Consider the following 15,748-nt stretch of genomic DNA (forward strand, 5'->3'; position numbering starts at 1 on the left):
ACAGCGCTGCGTACGTCTAGTAGCGCTATAGAAATGATAAGTAGTAGTATTTAGGAGGGAGGGAGGGAGAGAGCGCTCAGGATGGTTATGGGAACTGGTTACTCCTCTGAGAACAGTAGCTGCAATTGCTGGGTTAGATAGGGTGGGATCAGAAAAGGTTGTAAAAATGTGGAGAAATCACCAGGTAATTGCCAATGAAAGCTTTATGTATTTGTAGTTTTTATAAGGACACTAGGAAAAAATGCCCGTTTCTGAGCGGAATGAAACGGGCGCTAGCAAGGGGCCCCCTCTCTCCGTCCCTCCGAGCTACTTACCTTGTTCGCTGTGGCGTTTCCGTTTCGGCCCTCGTCGAGTGTCATAGCTCCGCCCTCGACGTCATGACGTTTTGACGTGAGGGCGGTGCAGACACTCCAGTGCACACCGGATATCTCGGGCGCCTCAACTTCCGTGGAGGCTTCAGAACGTTGGGGTTGCCTTTTATATAGAGAGAAGATGTTCTGATTAAGCCAGAAGACTACAGAAGTGGAGGAAATCAGTCTCGGGCTCCCTTGTTGAGTACCATCAAAGTGTATTATTTTGAGTTATCAGTAGGGTCCCCATTGACTTCTCTAAATATTTCAAATAGTTAGACATGTGCTATCATGCAGTTTACTACTCCACAGGTGTAATTTTATTTATTTATTCAAAACTTTCTATGCTGCTCACAACAAAATCATCTTACATTGATCAGAACACTAAAAAATCATCCCCACACTTTTACAAAGAGGTGCATCTTCAACATCCATCTGACAGTATATGTGAGATGGCCAAAATAATGAGCTCATTCCATCATATTATTGTAAATTCAGATATAAAAGCAGTGTTGAACCCTGATAAGAACCCACAGCACATCCTTGATGTTTTACTGTGTCCGAATGCTTTTCTAACTCTGCTCTATTGCATTCTGCAGAACAAGGGCTGTACCACACTGAGACTTCAAGAAGTCATTACTAGAGAATGACATGGGGACAAAGTTTGTCCCCGTCCCCGTGGGTTCTGTCTCTGTCCCCATCCCTATGGGCTTTGTCCTCATCTGCAGAAGCCTCGAACAATTATGATTTTATATTTAAATCTTTTTATTAAAGCAGAAAAAGGAACAATATGCTGTGCAACTGTTGTGTATAAATTGCAAATAGAAAAAAATAATAACAATGAGCAACTATAATAAACCGTCCCACTACAACTCTCTACCCATCCAGCCCCAACAATAGCTGACTTCTACTGCCCCAAGGAATCCTAATCCACCCTGTTAAAATGTCCAGAGGTACAAAATACAGCCGGTTCTCTATGCCCAAGAGGGGAGAAATATGCTCTGTGAAGCATTGTTACGATTTTTTAATCTGTGGATGAATAAGAAGTCATCAACTATCTCAGGATTCAGTCTAGCTCTCCCGTCTTCCACAGTCCTTCCTGCAATGGAAGTTGTCTTCTTAGAAGATGTGCTGGTAGCAGGATGTACAGGATCCCCCATGCAAATTTTGCTAGTTGTGGCCAGTATGTTTGCTTGTTTATCCAAAAAATCAAAATATCATTGTACCACTCAAACATTAAATAACAATCCAGTTCATTAACCGGCTTCAAAGTAGAAAATGACAAAGGGACAAAGTTTGTCCCCGTCCCCGTGGGATCTGTCCCTGCCCCGTCCCCACAAGCTCTGTCCCTGTCCCTGCAGTTACTGCAGGTCTCTGTCCCCGTGTCATCCTCTAGTCATTACACAACCAAAATTTTCTACAGAATCGGGCCTAAAAGTTATTTTCCATGGTTACTACCACCATTTATATATTATTTGCCTTTAAATTTCTTGTCTTTGAGAAGAAACTGTAATTCCTTCTTTTGAGAAAGATGATTGGAGGACAAAAAGAGCATTCTCCGAGGACAAGCAGGCTGCTTGTTCTCACGACTGGGTTGACGTCCGCGGCAGCCCCCACCAACCGGAAGAAGCTTCGCGGGACGGTCGGCACGCAGGCCACGCCCACCGCGCATGCGCGGCCGCCTTCCCGCCCGTGCGCGACCGCTCCCGCCAGTTACTTTTTTCCCGCGACTGAGAGAGTGGTGCGTTTGCCTCTCTCTCTGTTCAGCCGCCGGATTTTCGACCGCGTTTACGCGGATCGTCGCTTGGACCGTTCGGTTCCCTCTGTTTTTGTTTGTATTGTTTTAAAAAAAAAAAAAAAAAAAAGAAATTTTTTTTTGCGCGTGTGGAGCACGCGCTCCCCTTTTTCCCTCGCTTTCTAGCGGGGACGCCACGTTGCGACCTAGTGGCCGCTCGGTCGGTTGATTTTTTCGTGGTGTGATTTTAGCCACCATTGCCGACTTTGACTTCGCCGACGCGATTTTTCCGTCGATGTCCTCGAAGGTCCCGAGTGGATTTAAGAAGTGTGGTCGCTGCGGCCGGCCGATCTCGCAGACCGACACCCACGCTTGGTGCCTCCAGTGCCTCGGGCCGGAGCACAATCTCAAGTCGTGCGCTTTGTGTCTCGGTCTCCGGAAACGGACTCAGGTTGCGAGGCAAGTTCTGCGGGACCGTCTTTTGGAACTTGCGCCGGCCCCTCGACGTCGACCTCGACGGCATCGGTATCGAAGGCCGGTTCTTCGGTACCGGTATCGATGCCCGAGACATCGGCACCGATGGCAGCGACCCCAGGAGAACAGGTCCCGTTGGCCCGCCGGTCCGCCGGTGAGAGTGGGGTTGAGAGGCCGCGTGGGCAGTCGGCCCCGGTCACTCCCTCAACTCGTGAGCCACGGGACCGAACCCTGTCGGACCCGGTACCTCGAGACCGAGGGGGATCGACCTCCTCCTCCTCCATGCCCTCCGGCACCGGTGACGTGCACCGGAAAAAAGATAAGAAGCGCCGTCACCGGGAGCCCTCGGTGCACCCTGAAGAGGAGTCGACGCCGAAGCGTCATCGCAGAGAGGAGAGATCTCCGTCGGTGGTGGAGGTACCGACGCGTCGGGGTTCCGGCACCTCGGTGCCGTCTCCTGGCCCCCAGCAGCTTCTGGCACCGACACCCTTACCGGCCCCACCGCCTTTCCCGGCAGCGGGCCTGGACGAGTGCCTCAGAGCCATCCTTCCGGGGATCCTGGAAGGGCTGATGCGCCAGGCTGTGCCGGCGTCGGGGGTGCTTGCGCCCCCGGCGCCGATGACTGTGGCGCCGGCGAGCTCTAGCCCGGCGCCGGGGCTGTCGACACCGCCGCCGCTTGCGGTGCCGGTCTCGACCGCCACGCAGGTGGAGTCCCCGTCGACGTCGATGGAGGGAGCTCCGTCCCCGCCGGCGCGGGAGTCCACCGCTCGACGACACCGAGACCTTGGTGCCTCGACGTCGAGCCGGGCCCGGTACCGGACTCAGCTACATGAGCTAATGTCCGATACCGAGGATGAGGACTCGTGGGGGGAAGAGGAGGACCCGAGATATTTCTCCTCAGAGGAGTCTACGGGCCTTCCCTCGGACCCCACGCCGTCACCGGAGAGGAAGCTCTCACCTCCTGAGAGTCTCTCCTTTGCCTCCTTTGTGCGGGATATGTCTATAAGCATTCCCTTTCCCGTGGTCTCTGTGGAAGAGCCGAGGGCCGAGATGCTCGAGGTCCTCGACTATCCATCACCACCTAGAGAGTCCTCCACGGTACCGCTGCACAATGTCCTGAAGGAGACGCTGCTTCGGAACTGGGTGCGACCACTAACTAACCCCACCATTCCCAAGAAAGCAGAGTCCCAGTACAGGATCCACTCTGACCCAGAGCTCATGCGGCCCCAGTTGCCCCATGACTCAGCGGTCGTGGATTCTGCTCTCAAGAGGGCACGGAGTTCGAGGGATACCGCCTCGGCGCCCCCGGGGCGGGAGTCTCGCACTCTGGACTCATTTGGGAGGAAGGCCTACCAATCCTCCATGCTCGTGACCCGCATCCAATCTTACCTGCTCTATATGAGCATCCACATGCGGACCAATGTGCAACAGCTGGCGGACCTGGTCGATAAGCTCCCGCCGGAGCAGTCCAGGCCTTATCAGGAGGTGGTCAGGCAGCTGAAGGCGTGCAGAAAGTTCCTGTCCAGGGGGATTTTTGACACCTGTGACGTGGCATCTCGTGCTGCGGCCCAAGGTATAGTGATGCGCAGGCTCTCATGGCTGCGTGCCTCTGACCTGGACAACCGCACCCAGCAGAGACTGGCTGACGTCCCTTGCCGGGGGGATAATATTTTTGGCGAGAAGGTCGAGCAGATGGTTGACCAACTGCATCAGCGGGAAACCGCTCTCGACAAGCTCTCCCACCGGGCGCCTTCAGCACCCGCCCCCGCGGGCGGGCGTTTTTCCCGGGCACGGCAGGCTGCACCCTATTCTTTTGCGAAGCGTAGGTACAACCAGCCGGCCCGAAGGCCTCGTCAGGCACAGGGACAGCCCCAGCGCGCTCGTTCCCGTCAACAGCGTGCGCCTAAGCAGCCCCCTGCGCCTCCACAGCAAAAGCCGGGGACGGGCTTTTGACTGGATCCATGGGAACATAGCCGCCCTACAAGTGTCCGTACCGGACGACCTGCCGGTCGGAGGGAGGTTAAAATTCTTTCACCAAAGGTGGCCTCTCATAACCTCCGACCAGTGGTTCTCCAAATAGTGCGGTACGGATACGCCCTGAATTTGGCCTCCCTGCCTCCAAATTGTCCTCCGGGAGCTCAGTCTTTCAGCTCCCATCACAAGCAGGTACTTGCAGAGGAACTCTCCGCCCTTCTCAGCGCCAATGCGGTCGAGCCCGTACCACCCGGGCAGGAAGGGCAGGGATTCTATTCCAGGTACTTCCTTGTGGAAAAGAAAACAGAGGGGATGCGTCCCATCCTAGACCTGAGAGGCCTGAACAAATTCCTGGTCAAAGAAAAGTTCAGGATGCTTTCCTTGGGCACCCTTCTGCCAATGATTCAGAAAAACGATTGGCTATGTTCCCTGGATTTAAAGGACGCATACACTGACATCCCGATACTGCCAGCTCACAGACAGTATCTCAGATTTCGCCTGGGCGCACGGCACTTTCAGTATTGTGTGCTGCCCTTTGGGCTCGCCTCTGCCCCACGAGTGTTTACAAAGTGCCTCGTGGTGGTAGCGGCCTACCTACGCAAGCTGGGAGTGCACGTGTTCCCATATCTCGACGATTGGCTGGTCAAGAACACCTCGGAGGCCGGAGCCCTCCGGTCCATGCAGTGCACTATTCAACTTCTGGAGCTGCTGGGGTTTGTGATAAATTACCCAAAGTCCCATCTCCAGCCAACTCAGTCTCTGGAATTCATAGGAGCGCTGCTGAATTCCCAGACGGCTCAGGCCTACCTTCCCGAAGCGAGGGCCACCAATCTCTTGGCCCTGGCTTCGCAGACCAGAGCGTCTCAGCAGATCACAGCTCGGCAGATGTTGAGACTTCTGGGTCATATGGCCTCCACAGTTCATGTGACTCCCATGGCTCGTCTTCACATGAGATCTGCTCAATGGACCCTAGCTTCCCAGTGGTTCCAAGCCACCGGGAATCTAGAGGATGTCATCCGCCTCTCCACCAGTTGCCGCACTTCACTGCTCTGGTGGACCATACGGACCAATTTGACCCTGGGACGTCCATTCCAAATTCCGCAGCCCACGAAAGTGCTGACGACGGATGCATCTCGCCTGGGGTGGGGAGCCCATGTCAATGGGCTTCACACCCAGGGTCTGTGGTCCCTCCAGGAAAAGGATCTGCAGATCAACCTCCTGGAGCTCCGAGCGATCTGGAACGCACTGAAGGCTTTCAGAGATCGGCTGTCCTGCCAAATTATCCAAATTCGGACAGACAATCAGGTTGCAATGTATTACGTCAACAAGCAGGGGGGCACCGGATCTCGCCCCCTGTGTCAGGAAGCCGTCGGTATGTGGCGTTGGGCGTGTCGGTTCGGCATGCTTCTCCAAGCCACGTACCTGGCAGGCGTAAACAACAGTCTGGCCGACAGACTGAGCAGAGTCATGCAACCGCACGAGTGGTCGCTCCATTCCAGAGTGGTACGCAAGATCTTCCGAGAGTGGGGCACCCCCTCGATGGATCTTTTCGCCTCTCAGACCAACCACAAGCTGCCTCTGTTCTGTTCCAGACTTCAGACACACGGCAGGCTAGCGTCAGATGCCTTTCTCCTTCATTGGGGGACCGGCCTTCTGTATGCTTATCCTCCCATACCTTTGGTGGGGAAGACCTTACTGAAGCTCAAGCAAGACCGCGGCACCATGATTCTGATAGCGCCCTTTTGGCCCCGTCAGATCTGGTTCCCTCTTCTTCTGGAGTTGTCCTCCGAAGAACCGTGGAGATTGGAGTGTTTTCCGACTCTCATTTCGCAGAACGACGGAGCGTTGCTGCACCCCAACCTTCAATCCCTGGCTCTCACGGCCTGGATGTTGAGGGCGTAGACTTCGCTGCGTTGGGTCTGTCTGAGGGTGTCTCCCGGGTCTTGCTTGCCTCTAGGAAGGATTCCACTAAAAAGAGTTACTTTTTCAAGTGGAGGAGGTTTGTCGTTTGGTGTGAGAGCAAGGCCCTAGAACCTCGTTCTTGCCCTGCACAGAACCTGCTTGAATACCTTCTGCACTTATCAGAGTCTGGCCTCAAGACCAACTCAGTAAGGAATCACCTTAGTGCGATTAGTGCTTACCATTATCGTGTGGAAGGTAAAGCCATCTCTGGAGAGCCTTTAGTCGTTCGATTCATGAGAGGCTTGCTTTTGTCAAAGCCCCCTATCAAGCCTCCTACTGTGTCATGGGATCTCAACGTCGTCCTCACCCAGCTGATGAAACCTCCTTTTGAGCCACTGAATACCTGCCATCTGAAGTACTTGACCTGGAAGGTCATTTTCTTGGTGGCAGTTACTTCAGCTCGTAGGGTCAGTGAGCTTCAAGCCCTAGTAGCTCATGCTCCATATACTAAATTTCATCACAACAGAGTAGTGCTCCGCACTCACCCAAAGTTTCTGCCGAAGGTGGTGTCGGAGTTCCATCTTAACCAGTCAATTGTCTTGCCAACATTCTTCCCCAGGCCGCATACCCGCCCTGCTGAACGTCAGTTGCACACATTGGACTGCAAGAGAGCATTGGCCTTCTACTTGGAGCGGACACAGCCCAACAGACAGTCCGCCCAATTGTTTATTTCTTTCGACCCTAACAGGCTAGGGGTCGCTGTCGGGAAACGCACCATCTCCAATTGGCTAGCAGATTGCATTTCCTTCACTTACGCCCAGGCTGGGCTGGCTCTTGAGGGTCATGTCACGGCTCATAGTGTCAGAGCCATGGCAGCGTCGGTGGCCCACTTGAAGTCAGCCACTATTGAAGAGATCTGCAAGGCTGCGACGTGGTCATCTGTCCACACATTCACATCTCATTACTGCCTCCAGCAGGATACCCGACGCGACAGTCGGTTCGGGCAGTCGGTGTTGCAGAATCTGTTTGGGGTGTAAATCCAACTCCACCCTCCAGGACCCGAATTTATTCTGGTCAGGCTGCACTCTCAGTTAGTTGTTCTTCGTAGGTCAATTTCTGTTGTACCCTCGCCGTTGCGAGGTTCAATTGACCTGGGTTATTGTTTTGAGTGAGCCTGAGAGCTAGGGATACCCCAGTCGTGAGAACAAGCAGCCTGCTTGTCCTCGGAGAAAGGGTATGATACATACCTGTAGCAGTTGTTCTCCGAGGACAGCAGGCTGATTGTTCTCACCTACCCTCCCTCCTCCCCTTTGGAGTTGTGTGTTTCATATTTTATTGCTTGTCATTCAACTGGCGGGAGCGGTCGCGCACGGGCGGGAAGGCGGCCGCGCATGCGCGGTGGGCGTGGCCTGCGTGCCGACCGTCCCGCGAAGCTTCTTCCGGTTGGTGGGGGCTGCCGCGGACGTCAACCCAGTCGTGAGAACAATCAGCCTGCTGTCCTCGGAGAACAACTGCTACAGGTATGTATCATACCCTACCTCTTAACATGAAAGTAAATATTACCAGCAAGGGATGGGGGAACCTGATCCATGTGTGGGGAAGAGGGAAGTGGATTATCAGAGTTGAGGTAGTGTATATTTTTAAAGATTATATAATTTCTTAGAGATTTGGGGAATTGTATAAATGAAAATAAATAAATACAGGCCTCAAATTAAACTCAAACCATTGACAGCTGGACTGGACTCACTATATTTCCCTGGTTCAAATCTTTTCCACCTCGTTTGGATGTGAACATTCACCCATAGATTATTAATAATTTAAGGTTTAGACTCTCGTTTCTTTCAATAGGTCAACGCGGAAAACACACTTTTCCCGACCAGTCGGAGTAGATTAGCATTTTGTTTCTATAAGAACTGGAATGGAGCAATTCCAGTCACCTGAATAAATTCCAATTTGATATTTCGGACACCCTAAAAATTCTCGGAGTCACCATTGACCGACACCTAACACTTGAGAATCATGCGAAAAACATAACTAAAAAGATGTTTCACTCAATGTGGAAATTAAAAAGAGTCAGACTATTTTTCCCAAGGAATGTCTTCCGCAACCTGGTACAATCATTGGTACTTAGTCATCTGGACTACTGTAACTCACTCTACGCCGGCTGCAAAGAGCAAATACTCAAAAAACTCCAGACAGCCCAGAACACAGCAGCCAGACTTATATTCGGCAAACCAAAATACGAAAGCGCAAAACCCCTACACGAAAAACTACACTGGCTCCCACTCAAAGAACGCATCACGTTCAAACTCTGTACCTTGGTCCATAAAATCATCCATGGTGACGCCCCCAGCCTACATGTCAGACCTAATAGAACTACCACCCAGAAACGCGAAAAAATCCTCTCGCACATTCCCCAATCTTCAGACTCCCATGTGTAAAGGCTTGAAATACAAATTAATGCATGCATCAACTTTCTCCTATACAAGCACACAGTTCTGGAACGCGCTGCCACGCAGCCTGAAAACGGTCTATGAAATGACCAACTTCCGCAAACTGCTGAATACTTATCTCTTCGACAGAATATACCACAAAGATCAACACGTGTAACTGTTCATTCTTTAAGATATCCAGATATGTTCTTTATGCTCTTTAATGTCTTTGCTCTAACACTATCATGTATTTCACCATCATGTACCCAAAGCTTTCTGTAAAACCAGTGGCGTAGCCAAGGGTGGGCTTGGGTGGGCCCAGGCCCACCCACTTTGGGTTCAGGCCCACCCAGTAGCAGCATACTTATGATGTGGCTGGCAGGGATCTCCAAGCCCCACCAGCTGAAAACTCCCAACAAGTGTCCCCCCTGCATACCTTGTAAGTAGCAGATCTTCTCCTGCAGTGAGCAGTGACAAACATACTGCTCACACCGGCCCCACAGCCTTCCCTCTGATGTATTTCTGCCTAGGCGGAAACAGGAAGTTGCATCAGAGGGAAGGGTGTGGGGCCGACCGGAGCAGTGTGTATTAGTTGCTGCTCGCTGCTGGTGAAAATCTGCTATTTAAAAGGTATACGGGAGAGGGGGGATGTTTGAGAGATCATATGGCATGCAGGCGAGAGAAGGAGAGACCAAATCACCTGTGGAACGGGGCGAGGTTCTTCTGCCCACCCATCTTGGGCCCAGGCCCACCCAAAATTGGGTGTCTGGCTACGCCCCTGTAAACCAAATGTTTACTCTTCTATTTCCAGTATCCACGATGAATTGTAAGCCACATTGAGCCTGCAAAGAGGTGGGATAATGTGGGATACAAATGTAATAAATAATAATAATAACAATTCTCAGATTAAAACCTAGCTCCTGCGCCTGTGTTCTCGGGCTTCGTTATTCTGACATTTCGTTATACACAGCTATATTGAACTAATGTTTTATTTTTTGTTTCTGTTAGATTTTCCATACGAGCAAATAAAGCATATTTCCTAGACAGAGCAGTGAAATAATCATATAAAAGTGTTTGTCTCGTGTTAAAATTACTCTTAGCTTCTCATTACAGAGTTAAGTATTGGGTCATTCAGTGCCTTCTAATGTACCTTCCTTTCTGCCACTGGCTAAGGTTGCAAATGAATGGAAATCAATTTCAGTTCATCTTTTCTTCTTCTCCTTTATCCTTTTATCAGCCCCAGGGCTTTATTTGCTGGGACTAACAGACTAGCTAGCATTCTTAGCAACGCTGAGCAGCCAAGCTAATACTCATTTTCTCTTTCAGACCTGTATAAAAATGGGCTCCAGAGGTCTAACTTTGTACCGTTCATTGCTGTGCTGAAGGTAAGGAAAGTGACTTTCTGAATGCTTCTCCTATTTGGTCTTTCATATTGCTAATCAGAGCCTGTGTAGGATCGCTTTGATCTTGTCTCCAAGAAGAATTGCATCCTTTTAATTACTGTAGGGCCACAGCAAATGGAACTAGAGTGGAGGGGAAAAATCTAACTTTTTTTTTAAAACATCTTTTATGCTCAAACGTCAGTGAACAAGCTAAATAAGGTGCAACATCTGATAACCTCTGAAAAGGAAAATGCATAGAAAATGGCTTTCTGAAATGCGTTATTTGAAATCACTTTACTCTGGTTTCTTTTTTTTTTTTGTAGTGCGTAATTGAATGCATTTAATTTAATTCCTGTGTGCCAGAGGTTTATGGCTCAGTGCCTGCAGGTTTTACCTATATGTAAACTCGCTGTCCCTTCCTTCAGTGGTTTCTCTATAGTGTTGTTGCTGATCACACAGCGACCAGGAGAAAAACGTGCGTGTTAGGACAAAACTGCTAGAACAGATTAATTTCATTGTAGGCAAGGCCCACATTCTTCTGTGGCAATGTTTTTTTGAAATTCAGCAGCGTTTCAGGAGCACATTTGTATACATTTGAATAAATGAAAGCTAATCTGAATTATTCTTTTAGAACCCAATGTCAAATACTTTTATCAGCTGTTCCTTTGAACTGTAATCAATTTTTATTATTTTTCTATTTTCTCTCTATATTGGAGGTCGTCCCTCTCCCCCTCCCCCTTTTTTTAACATTCTTAATTACTTTTTTTGTTTTCCTTCTTGTAATTTTTTGTTATTTGAGACTGAAGGGAGAGCAGGAAAGCACGCAAAACTTAGCTAGTTGCATTGCCCATGCAAAAAGGGATTGCTGGTGCCCCTCAATAAAAACAATGTGGGATCATCAAGATTGCAGCTTGTGAAAAGCAACCAGGACAAGCACTTGTAGACATTCTGAGCGGTCAGTGATTTGGAGGGGGGACAAGCACACATCTTTTTGCAGATGACGATATTCAATTCTTGACTTTATATAGTTTAAATGTTGAAAGAGTTTATCTGAAATTTGTGTTCTTGGGTTTTCATTTTGTGGCTTCTATAAAAATAGACAGAACATATTTAGCTCCAGTTTAGATAAGTTTATTGCTCATGTTTGATTTCTTCTTGCTGTACACCACCTTGAGTGAATTCCTTCCAAAAAGGTGGTCAATACATTCTAATAAAGAAAGACAGTTGTAGGAATTGAGATGTGCAGGTCAGTTTGTCTCAAGTTTCACCAGTATTTTCGAACAGAATCTGCTGACGTAGAACATGTTCTAAAATACGGAGAAATGGATAGGGGGATGGGATTTGCAGCATAAACATCCATTTTAGAAAAATAAACACATATAATATTGACTTTTTTCAGGCTGGCGCATAATCAGCTATCTTTGTGATCTTAGAAACATAAATGAGGGCTGAACAACAACAACAACAACAATCATTTCTAAAGCGCTACTAGGGTTACGCAGCGCTGTACAATTCAAACATAGAAGGACAGTCCCTGCTCAAAGAGCTTACAATCTAAACGACAAGAGAACAAACTAAGGACAAGTGAACAATCTAGAGGACGAGTGAACAGTTAATCTGATAGGGTGGATAGATTGAGGTATTTTATATTTCTCGAGCGGTTAGGCGCCGAAGGCAGCATTGAAGAGGTGAGTTTTAAGCAGAGATTTGAAGATGGGTAGGGAGGGGGCCTGGCGTATGGGTAAAGGAAGATTATTCCAGGCATAGGGTGAGGCAAGGCAGAATGAGCGGAGCCTGGAGTTGGCAGTAGTGGAGAAGGGTACTGAGAGAAGGGCTTTGTCCTGTGAGCGGAGGTTGCGGGCGGGAACATAGGGGGAGATGAGGGTGGAGAGGTAGTGAGGAGCCGCGGCCTGAGTGCATTTGTAGGTAAGGAGGAGGAGCTTGAATTGTATGCGATATCTGATCGGAAGCCAATGAAGTGATTTGAGGAGAGGGGTGGTGTGAGTATAACGGTTTTGGCGGAATATAAGACGTGCAGCAGCGTTCTGAATGGATTGAAGGGGGGATAGATGGCAGAGTGGGAGGCCGGTGGTATGCTCAGAGAGGAAAGGGCGAATTTTGCTGATATTGAGGAGGAAGAAGCGACAGGTCTTGGCAGTCTGTTGGATATGCGCAGAGAAGGAGAGGGAGGAGTCGAAGGTGACTCCGAGGTTGCGGGCAGATGGGACGGGGAGGATGAGGGTGTTATCAACAGAGAAAGAGAATGGAGGAAGAGAAGAAGTGGGTTTAGGAGGAAAGACAAGGAGCTCGGTCTTGGACATGTTCAGCTTCAGGTGGCGGTTGGACATCCATGTCGCAATGTCGGATAAACAGGCCGATACCTTGGCCTGAGTCTCCGCAGTGATGTCAGGTGTGGAGAGGTATAGCTGGGTGTCATCAGCATAAAGCATCAGCATAAAGATGATACTGAAAACCATGAGACGAGATCAGCGAGCCCAGTGAAGAGGTGTAGATTGAGAAGAGAAGGGGTCCAAGGACAGAACCCTGGGGAACTCCAACAGATAGTGGGATGGGAGTGGAGGAAGATCCATGGGAGTGTGCCCTGAAGGTGCGGTGGGAGAGATAAGAGGAGAACCATGAGAGGACAGGGCCTTGGAACCCAAAAGAGGACAGCGTGGCAAGAAGTAAGTCATGATTGACAGTGTCAAACGCGGCGGAAAGATCGAGGAGGATGAGGATGGAGTAGTGACCTCTGGATTTGGCCAGGAGCAGGTCATTGCAAAGTTTAGAGAGTGCCGTTTCAGTCGAGTGCAGAGGGCGAAAACCGGATTGAAGTGGATCGAGGATGGCGTGAGAGGAGAGAAAATCAAGGCAGCGGCTATGAACGGCGCACTCAAGTATTTTTGAAAGGAAGGGTAAAAGAGAAATGGGGCGGTAGTTGGAGGGGGAGGTAGGGTCAAGTGAAGGTTTTTTGAGGAGAGGTGTGACAACGGCGTGCTTGAAGGTGTCGGGGACAGTTGCAGTGGAGAGAGAGAGGTTGAGGATGCGACAGATGGCGGGGGTGACGGTATGGGAGATGGTGTTGAGTAGGTTGGTGGGGATGGGATCAGAGGAACAGGTGGTGCATTTCGAGGAGGAAAGAAGGCGGGAAGTTTCATCCTCGGTGATCTCAGGGAAGGAGGAGAAAGAGACCTGGGTAGGTTGGATGGGGGAGAGGGTTAGAGGGTGAAGAGGAGGTGGTGGCTTGGTCGTGAACTCAAGGTTGATTTTTTGCACTTTGTCGCGGAAGTAGTCGGCCAGTGATTGAGGAGAGAGAGTGGGGGGAGTAGGAGCGGGGGGGCACTTTTAGGAGGGAGTTAAGGGTGGTGAAGAGACGACGAGGGTTGGAGCTGAGAGAATTGGTCAATTGGGTGTAATAGTCCTGTTTTGCACGGAATAGGGAGGAGTGGAGGGAGGATAGCATGAATTTGTAGTGGAGGAAGTCTGGAAGGGTACGAGATTTCCTCCAGAGGCGCTCAGCGGATCGGGTGCAGGAGCGAAGGTGACGGATGCAAGGAGTCAGCCAGGGCTGGGGATTGGTGCGTTTTGTGGGACGGGAGATTGAAGGTGCGAGGGTATCCAATGCAGAGGAGAGAGCGGTATTGTAAGCGGAGACCGCTTTGTCGACAGTTGCGGAGGACGTGATGGAGGGGAGGAGATTAGAGATAGTAGATGATAAGGTGGAGGGGTCACTAGCCTGGAGGTTCCTGGAGGTGGTGGTTAAAGTTGGACGGGGTGAAGGGGGGGGGGTGAAGAAGTGTGAATGTGATCAGGTGATGGTCGGAGAGAGGAAGAGCTGAGACGTGGAAATTGGAGGGTGAGCCGGAGGAGGAGAGGACGAGGTCAAGACAATGGCCGTCACGGTGAGTAGGGGTGGTGGAGCACAGCTGGAGGTTGAAGGAGGATGTTAGGGTGAGGAACTTAGAAGCATGGGGGTCGGATAGGTCATCAGCATGTACGTTAAAGTCTCCGAGAATGAGGGACGGAGATGAGGGGTCAAGAAAGACAGAGAGCCAAGCATCGAAGTCGGTAAGGAAGGAAGGGAAGGATTTATCAGGGGGGCGGTAAATGACTGCCACTCTGAGTGGTAATGGGTGGAATAGCCGGATGGAATGGGCTTCAAAGGATGAGAAGCAGTGAGACTGCGGAAGGTGGAGGGGTTGGAAACTACAGGAGGGTGAGAGTAATAGCCCAACACCTCCGCCGTGGCCAACTGGGCGGGGCGTGTGGGAGAAGAGATAGCCCCCATGGCAGAGGGCTGCAACTGAGGCAGAGTCTTCCGGGGAGATCCAGGTTTCGGTTAGGGCGAGCAGTTGAAGGGAGCGAGAGATAAAGAGATCGTGGGTGAGAGGCAGTTTGTTGCAGACTGAGTGGGCATTCCACAAAGCGCATGAGAAGGGGAGGGAGGAGGGGGGAAGGAGGGGAATAGAGACGAGATTGGAGACGTCCCGGGATCGTTCGCAGGGATAGGACGGGGACAGGTGAGGGGGACCTAGATTAGGGTTGATGTCTCCCGCGGATAGCAGGAGGAGGAGCAAGAGAGTACGGAGGAGGGTGGGGGAGGTCGGGCGACGGAGGCGACGAAGATGGGGTGTACTTAGGAGGAAAGGGGATGGGTTAATGGCAGGAAGGAAGTGCCGAAGGTTGAGAGCTAGAAAGGAGGATGGGGACAAGAGGGATGGTGAGGTGAGGGACGGAGGTGAATAGGGTATTGCGGTGGCGGGCAGGCTGGGAGGGCAGCAGGTAGTTCTAATGGTAGACAGTGGGAGTGGGGGGGAAAGAAGATTAGGAAGGGACAGGGCAAGGAAGAGAACATGGACAGGGGTCATAGGTGGTGAGTGAGGTGTAACAGGTGACTGTATGGTGAATGAGGTGTTAAGCAGTTAACAGGTGTTAATGGGTGCCTATGTAATGAATGAGATGTTAAGCAGATAGATAGGGCTTGACGCTAGGTTTTGGGTTGGTGATTAGGTAAGTCAATGGCTGATAGGCTAGCAGGTAGGTAGGTAAGTCAATGGCTGCGAGGCTCGCAAGCAGGCAGGCAGGCTACTTGATTTGTTAACAGGCAGATGGTTTGGAGCAAGCAGGAACAAGCCGAGGCAAGCAGGAACAAGCCGGAGTAGGCAGGAACAGATGATGGGCAGGCTGGCAAGCTGATGCAAGCAGGAACAAGCCGGAATAGGCAGGAACAGATGGGCAGGCTGGAACGAGCAGGAACAGATGAACTGAGTCAGGATGAGCAGACGGACAAGCTGGGCTCAGGAAGACTGGAACGAGCTGGAACACGCTGGAGCAGAAGGATCGGAGTAAGCAAGGAGAGGCTGGGTCAGGCAGGCTGGAACACACTGGAGTTGATGGACAGCAGGGGGAAGGCTGGATCGGCGGCTGGAACTAGCTGGACACGCTGGATCCGGTGGACTGGGGCAAGACGGAAGAGGCTGAATCGGGCAGACTGGAACA

The 15,748-nt window shown here is 50.8% G+C and overlaps 1 protein-coding gene across 1 annotated transcript in view; it reads left to right on the forward strand.

Moving 5' to 3' along the window:
- Positions 1-15,748, forward strand: part of AFG1L (AFG1 like ATPase) — a 350,420-nt gene that overhangs the window by 174,319 nt on the left and 160,353 nt on the right. Inside the window, exon 7 of the mRNA XM_030195195.1 lies at positions 10,194-10,252. Coding sequence (XP_030051055.1) covers positions 10,194-10,252 — 59 coding nt within the window. The remainder of the gene's footprint in view (positions 1-10,193; positions 10,253-15,748) is intronic.

The sequence above is a fragment of the Microcaecilia unicolor genome, chromosome 3 (genome assembly GCF_901765095.1).
Source record: "Microcaecilia unicolor chromosome 3, aMicUni1.1, whole genome shotgun sequence".
Taxonomy (NCBI): Eukaryota; Metazoa; Chordata; class Amphibia; order Gymnophiona; family Siphonopidae; genus Microcaecilia; species Microcaecilia unicolor.